Below are 8,461 nucleotides of genomic sequence, written 5' to 3'. Positions count from 1 at the left end.
CACCATTTGTCATGGCTATTTACGGTAAACTCTTTGGCTTGAACATGGTATTTAGTCTATTGATTGACTTGGCAACACCGTCACCAATTTATGTCTCCACGGTGAAAGGCAATGTGTGCAGTTTGCTCGTACTTTAGGACGACAAAAGTTGATGACACGAAGAAATCAAAGGTCACAAAGAAGTTCTTGCATAACTCACTGAACGAAGGGGCGGCGCGACGGGAAACGGATGGGCGGCGCGAGGAGGTACCGGCCGACGAGGAGGATCGAAGGGGCAACACAAGGAGATTCTTGCCTTCGCCGGCGCCGGCGCCGCGGAAGAGGAGACGTGCAGTTGCAAAGTGTTGCTTGCCATGGTTTTGCTATGCGCTTGTCCGCTTTTGTGTCTATGTGTTGGAAGCATTCATCATCCGTATGTGTCCGCCTCATGTTCGCTAGGCGAACGGGTGATCCAAGCGAATGAAAAACAAACAAAATTCGTATCCATTTAGTTCACTCGGTTGGAGTTGCTGTCAGAACAGTCGTCAATCAGGCTAGCATGTCCGCCATGAAAAGGCAGAGCATGAAAAGAACAAACATTTTTTTTAGAAAACGAAGAGAAAGATACATAGACTGGTATTGCTTTAAGAACATTGTCACATTTGACAATCAAATTATAGCTACTGAAACCAGATCTTTCACTTCTACAGTAGTAGAAATGCACGTCTGACAAAGTATTGCGATCTAGAATAGTGGTGCACGAGCTAACAGCTCTTGCTTATTAGTGCAACATCAATGCATCAGAGCACACGATGGTTTTGCTTGGAAGATCAATGCAGATTCGGCATGGACCAGGAAGGCCGCTGCCTACCGCACAGGCATTTCAACAGGTTGCCGTGGGAGAGGTTCTGGGTGGTGAGATCGCCGAGGTCGAGCACGGAGACGGTGTACCTCCCCCAGTCGCCCCAGCCGGAGTTGTCGTTGGCCTCGTCGTAGGAGCTGGTCACGTACATGCAGTTTCTCCGCACCCCGTTGAGCCCGTTGGCCTCGACGAAGAAGCCGCGGAGGTGGTCCACGAACACCGCACGGTCGCCGATGCCGCCGTCGGCGACCTCTGACCACCCGGCCGCCAGGTTCCGGCGGTCCGCGCGGAAGGCCTTGAAGAGGCCCTTCGAGCCCTGGCATCCTCCGCGCACGATGAGGAGGAGCTCGTAGGCGGACGACACGACGAGCGTGGACTCGCGTACCCTCGAGCGGTCGGGCATCGCCAGATCTGGCGGCTCGATCGCGGCGACCACGGCGAAGGTCGCGCCGTCCACGGCCGTCACCTTGTTGGCACGCTTGTCGAGGAGGTAGAACGCGCCGTCGCAGTAGGTGATGCTGCTGACGCGAGCGGGCGGCGGGAGCCCGGCCGGGCTCCACGACCCGCCGATGTCGCCCTGCAGCCGGCAGAAGAACGCGCCCTTACCCTGCGAGACCATAATGGCGTCAGGCGACCGATCCCAGACCACGTCACGGAGGATCGTCTGATACCCGTCGTGGAAGGATGGCGGCAGCGCGGGCAGGCTCTCCGACGCGCCCGTGAAGGGGTGCAGCAGCGTGGCCGTGAAGTCGTCGGCCACGCAGAGCGTCCAGCCGCGCGGCGAGGCGAAGAGGAAGGTGCGGCCGCGCGCGGCCGGCATGGGGGTCTCCGTGATGCTGTCGTCGGCGAGGGACCAGAGACGGCGGTTGACGCGGGAGTTCTGCTGCGAGGGCAGGAGGAGCAGGGGGACGCGGCGGCGGGCGGCGTGCTCCGCAGACGCCGTGTGCCAAGATGGGCACACCGACCGGAAGCGCGCGAGATCCACATGCTCGGTGATCCTGTCGGCGATCCCGGCTACGAGCTCGGCCGGAAGGTCGGACCAGCTCATAGTGCTGTTGGCGTCGGCGTATTCTTGGATTGAACACGGAGCTAAGAGCTTCGGTTGACTTTTGTTGGGTGGAGTGGAGCCAGAGTACTGTGAAGTGTGATCGAGGTCGCGAGGAAGATTGCTCCCCGATCCACATTTTTTAAGGGAAACGTTTGTATCCGGTGGATCGGCCGAGCGTTGGGCCGGCCGCGCGCGGGACTTCGATGTGAGAGCATCTCAAAATTGAATTTGCGACCCGTCCTTCGTTTGCGGCGGCCACACACGCTAAAAAATACAGCGCCCGTCTACCTGCAGCACGCGCGGTAAACAATATATGCATTTCAAAATTAAAAAAATAAATCAAACACAAATAAAAATAAATGAACATAAATAGTTTAATTTCGTTACAACTCAAACAAATAGTTTTTTACAATACAAACAAATAGTTTATTGTTCAAATACAACAAATAGTTCAACAATACAACATCAAATGCACAAATCATGATGCTCTTTGTCGGTCATTTCATGCCCACCATTCCTCGATGAGATCGTTTTGAAGATCAACATGCGTCTCGGGACGCCGAATGGCATGATAAGAGGCAACAAAACGGGCCACCCTTTCAACCCTTCACCGCAGTCGCACGAGATATCCCAAGAGCTCATATTCAGAGTAGTCTAAATCTTGATTAAGCTCATTCTCGATGATCAGGTTGTGCATGATCACACAAGCATACATGATGTACCAAAGGATCTTTTGATCCCAAAATCTAGCCGGTCCTCACACAATAGCAAATTGGCTTGTAAAATCCGAAAATCTCACTCCACATCTTTTCTAACCGCCGTGTGAGCATTGTGGAAATCAAGATTTTTCTTACCTTTCGGTTTTTTCAGTGGCTTCACAAATGTTTGCCACTTTGGGTAGATGTCGTCCGCAAGATAGTAGTCATAGTTGTGTGTACGGTCATTTGCTACAAACTGCACCGGTGGCAGTTCCCCATTTGCAATCTTATTCATCAGTGGTGACCGGTTGACAACATTGATGTCATTCAAAGATCTAGGCATTCCAAAAAAAGCATGCCAAATCCAAGTCTCTTGATCGGCCACCGCTTCAAGGATTATAGTGGAACCCTTTTTTTGGCTGTGGAATTGCCCGTGCCATGCCTTAAGACAATGCTTCCAACTCCAATGCATGCAATCTATTGAGCCTTGAGCGTTGTTCATCTCCAATAGCCTTGCGGCGTCTTCAGCATTGGGAGATCTCAAATATTGTGAGCCAAACACTTGCATAATTCCGACTGCGAAGCGCTTGACACACATGATGGCTTGACTCTCACCCATAGCCAAGTGATCATCAACTAGATCAGCGGGGATACCGTATGCCAACATACGCAAAGCGGTTGTCACCTTCTGAAAGGTGTTATGCCCGAGCTCTTCGGCGGCGTTTCTTCTTTACTCAAAAAACCGGTCATGGCTCACTAGTTTCTCTACAATGCACCTGAACAACTCGGTGCTCATCCTAAACCGACGTCGGAAGTACGATTCGGGATACACGGGATTATCCACAAAATAGTGCCTGATCAATCTATTATGGGCATCGATCCTATCCCTCTAAATTTTCTTCCGACCCATTACCAGACGACCGTGCTTCGGTTTTTTATTTATGTGCATAGCTAGGATCATTGCAAGATCCTCCTCCTCTTCCATATCAAATTCTTCTTCGGAAGAATCATATGAGGAACTCCTCTATAATGTTTAATTTAAACTAAGCTATAAACTACACACAACATGCACCAAATTCATCTAAAAAATATGTAGTTGAATCCAGTACATACCTTGCGGGCGGCGAGTGGCAGTGGGTGCTCGGGCGCTCTTCGTCGGACGACTGCCGCGCGAGGGGCGGTGGTGACTGGAGAGAGAAGGATCAAGCAGCGGCGGCGCGGAGATAGGCTGGGGAAACGTCGGAACGGTCGCTGGAACAAATGGGATGGCGTGGGTGGCGGCGGCACCGCGACTCGATGGGTAGGTGGAGCTGCGAGCGAGCGCTCGAGTGTGCAGCGCACCGAAGCAGACGCAACAAATAAACGGCGCGCGACGGCGTTTTCGCCCGTGCGTTGAACTGGTTTTGCAGCGCGCGCGGTTTTGGAGCCTTCGCTGGAGCAACTTTTTTTTACGCATGCGCTAAAAACACGATTTTGGGAGCGCGACGCTGTTTTAGCGTGGCTGTTGGATATGTTGTGACGAGATCAGACAACACAGGATGGCTAGACGCGTTGACTTCCTTTTTATTTTCTTCTTCCTCACGTATCGCTCCTCCTCCAGCCATCCTTCCCCTTCCACTCTCACCCCGATAGATCTCATGCTTCCAGCGCATAGTCCTCTCCTCTCTCCCACTACCCTCCCCCACCATTGCTTTCGAGCTGCGACCCGCAAGGCGGCAAGTTGCATCCTGCAAAACGGCGAGCTGCATCCTCCCCTACTGTCACGCCCAAGATGCGACCCTATCCTCAATTTGGCACGAAGGCCTCGTCAGGGATAGAAGCGCATCTCGTCGTGTCGCAAGAATGGATATCGTTACAAGTACATGTACTGAAAAGAAGATATATATATATATATAGAATTGGCTTACACTCGCCATAAGCTACATCAGAGTCACAGCAGTACATTACATATTCATCAAGAGTAAGAGCAGGGTTCGATTACGGATGAAAACAAACGACAAAAGAAGAACGACGTCCATCCTTGCTATCCCAGGCTGCCGGCCTAGAACCCATCCTAGATCGATGAAGAAGAAGATGAAGAAGAAGAAGAAGGAATTCCAAATGAACAATCAACGCGCCCGCGTCGAGTAACCTTTACATGTACCTGCAACTGGTGTTGTAGTAATCTGTGAGCCACAGGGGGACTCAGCAATCTCATTTCCAAAGGTATCAAGACTAGCAAAGCTTAATGGGTGAGGTATGGTTAAGTGGTGAGGTTGCAGCAGCGACTAAACATATATTTAGTGGCTAACTTACGAGTACAAGAAATAAGAGGGGGAGGATCTATGCATAGCGGACGTGATCTACTGATGATCAAAAGAATGATCCTGAACACTTACGTACGTCAGATATAATCCCACCGTGTCCTCGATCGGAGAAAGAACTCACGAAAGAGACAGTAACGGTTACGCACTCAGTTGGCATATTTTAATTAAGTTAACTTCAAGTTATCTAGAACCAGTATTAAACAAAGTTTCCACGTTGCCACATAACCGCGGGCACGGCTTTTTGAAAGATTTAACCCTGCAGGGGTGCTCCAACTAGTCCATCACAAATTACCACAAGCCGCATAGAAATCCTCAATCACGAAGCTAGCGATCTCGTTAGATTCCCTAGTGGAAAACCTCAACTCTGAGATTACCCAAAGCATCATCGGAATCCCGATGCACAAGATATTTCGTCAAAGGTAAAACTAATCCAGCAAGGCCGCCCAACGTGTCGACGATCCTGATAGGAGTCGCGTACCTCGTTCTCAGGACACGACGGATGAGCTAGACGTCGGGATCGCTAAACCTCCGGGTGACCAGAGGGGCGCCGGGCATCGCTCAGGTGGGACCAACACTCATGAGGAGCACTGGCCCAGGGGTTGATTAAATTATGCTCGGGTTAATTACTCCCTATGCAGTTCATTAGTTATTAGGAAAATGTAGTACCAAAGTTGGGCCTTGCCAGACCAGCTTTAATCTAAAACGAATTATCAAGGGGGTCCCCATAACAACCCCGATCCTGTTAGGAGCGCTCATTTTTGGAACATAACACCGGTAGCCGAAACTAAGGGGGCAAAGGTGGAACAAAACACCAGGCTAGAAAGGCCGAGCCTTTCACCTTTTACCAAGTATATAGGTCCATTAAATTAATTAGCATTTAATATATGGTGATATAACAAGGAACCCATGTTACCACATGGAAGCAACTGCACCTGCAACTAGCAACGCTAACAACATGGTTAAGCAAGCGGTAACATAGCCAAACAGTGGTTTGCTAGGTCGAACAGGTTGATGGTTAACATGGCATTGTTGAGAGGCTGATATTTAACATGTGGTAGGCAACGAAACATAAACGATAGAAGCGGTAAAACTAGCATGACAATGATAGTAATGGTATCTGGGGAAATGGTCATCTTGCCTGAGATCCCGCTTGGAAGAAGAACAACTCGGTGGAGTCGGCGAACCAACGTAGTCGAACGGTCCTCACATTCCGACACGCTTGCGGAACTCTATCGAGATGGAGCAAACCGGAAACAAACATCAACACAGATATTCACCACACGATGCACAACATGATGCATAACCTACTATGATGCATGAACAGATCAATGATGCAAGTGATGGCATGGCAATTCACCTCACGCAAACACTACACATTAAATGAAGCTCGATATGCAACGAGTTGCATACCGACGAAACTCCACGGTTAATTATTTAATTCACTCACGATTATTTACACGGCATTATTAAATTGTTGTTTAACATGGCAAGGGGTGAAGCGGTGATTCTACATGGCATCCTAGACGGTTAACACACGGAGCATAGATCGGAGGTACGACACAAGAGGCATGCAACACAAGATTATATGTCATGAATGCGACATGCATGCAAGTTCAAACATCATGGGCAAGAAGAGAAAGGAGCAAGTGTCGCCACGGCGAGCGAGAGGGAACCATGGCGGCAAATCGGAAACGATGCCACGGCAACGTTCCTATCCCGATAACTGATCGAGATAACGTGTCAACGAATAGGGAGCGTGTGCGGGAACGGTAAATAAAGATGGGGTGATCCCGGTTACCGGGTTCCCATGTGTTGAGGCACAACAAAAGAGGTACACGTGCAAAGGGCAACATACGACGCAAACATACATTCATCTCATACATCACATGCACATGGTCACGACAACGTCTCATCGGTATACCTTCGACGCATGCGAATCGGAACGGTTCGGTTCGGTAAAGGAGAACTACGATCGTCGGGGACGTCGTGGAAGTGGTCGTACATGGTCTCGTCGACGGTAGTTGTTCGCTTGCGTCGGTAGACGGGTCTTCTCATCGGTAATCGATCACGTTCCGGGGTCGTCGAGGACGACGTGGTACTCGCGGCGAACTTGTCGGTCCCATGAAGGAGGGGATGGTCCTTGCGAATTTCGGTGACGGCAAGCGGCAGCAGCAACTAGTCTAGCAGCAACCTCGGCAAGCAACAAGCACGACAACCTAGCCTAGCAGCAAACAACGGCTACAAGCATCAGGCAACAGCTACACTATAGCGCCAGGCAGCAAGCAGCAAGCAAGCTAGCACACTACATCAGCAAGGCAACAAATAGCAACGGCTACAGGCACATCTAGGCAAGCAAGCACATGCAACAACAACAAACTAGCAAGAGCAACAACAGCATTTACAGCAACAGCAACCTGCAGCTATTCTGCACAACAACCAACAGCACAAGCAGGCAAGCAGGCAAGCAACTAAGCAGTGGCAACAACAGCAAACTAGCAGCAGCACAGCGCGGGGCGAGCAGCACATCAACCCTTCGACATCAACACCAAAACGCAGCAACAGGCAGCAGGAACTGCTCGGCAACATAAGGCAGCAACATCAACAACTAAGGCAGTGACAACAGCAAGCACGCAAGCAGGCAACATCAGGCACAAGAGCAGCAACACAATGCACTAGCAGCATCACAGCACACAGCAACTCGGCAATAGCAGCGGCGACTTCAGATTAGGCAACAACAACCTACAACTAGCACCGGAACCATTAGCACAGCGACAAGGCAAAAAAAACGGCAGCAGCAGCACCCCGTGGCGGGCTGGGCAGCGCGCGGGGAGCTAGCGCGGCGGGGCTGCTCGGTCGGGAGGCCGGCGAGGCGGCCCGGCTCGGGAGGAGTAGCGGCTACCAGGAGGAGGGCGAGCATGGCAGCGAGGGCTCAGGGGCGACGCCGGCCGAGGGTGCTGGTTCCGGGCGACGGGCGGAGCTCGGGGCACCGCGGTGACCTGCAGAACGAGGCGAGGGGAACAGGGTGGCGCGCTCGGGCATGGGAGCTCGCGAGGGGCGAGGCCGGCGTGAGGAGGCGAGGCCAGGGCGTGGGCGGTGCGCAGCTGCGGCAGCGCGGGTGCAGGGGACGGCGTGGCGGCGGAGGAGCACGCGGGGAGAAGGAGGCGGCGGCAGGGAAGGAGCTCGTCGCTGGTGTGGGTAGGGGTTCCTCGGGTAGAGGGGCCATGGGAGCGCAGGGAGGACGAGAGAGGCACGGGACGAGGGGAGAACGAACAGAGGGGATGACGGCGCTGCGGGGGGGAGAGACGTTGGTCGCTAGGGCTGAGGAGGGGAGGCATGGGCCTTGGCCGGCTGGGCCTTGGCCTGGGGTCCTCCCCCTTTGGGTTTTTGTTGAAACTTTAAAAACAGAATTTTTAAATAAAGAAAGGCTTTTAACACAAATAAAATAAAATAAATGCTTTTGACTTCTTTGAAAAAATATTCCCAACTATAAGAAATAGTTGGGCATTTTTAGAAGAAATAAAATAAAACCTTTGAAGAATTAAAATTAAAACCTTGTTGAAGAATAAAA

At 51.5% G+C, this 8,461-nt stretch overlaps 1 protein-coding gene across 1 annotated transcript; it reads right to left on the bottom strand.

Annotated features, from left to right (window-relative positions):
* Window positions 1-563: 563 nt before the first annotated feature.
* On the bottom strand, window positions 564-2,045 carry LOC123414878 (putative F-box protein At4g22660). The gene has a single exon (XM_045106686.1). It carries the CDS (start codon window positions 1,887-1,889, stop codon window positions 810-812), a length of 1,080 nt encoding a protein of 359 aa, XP_044962621.1. The 5' UTR covers window positions 1,890-2,045; the 3' UTR covers window positions 564-809.
* Between the last annotated feature and the right edge of the window lie 6,416 nt (window positions 2,046-8,461).

This window comes from Hordeum vulgare, chromosome 1H (genome assembly GCF_904849725.1).
Source record: "Hordeum vulgare subsp. vulgare chromosome 1H, MorexV3_pseudomolecules_assembly, whole genome shotgun sequence".
Lineage (NCBI taxonomy): Eukaryota > Viridiplantae > Streptophyta > Magnoliopsida > Poales > Poaceae > Hordeum > Hordeum vulgare.
This window is presented reverse-complemented; position numbering and strand designations above follow the sequence as displayed.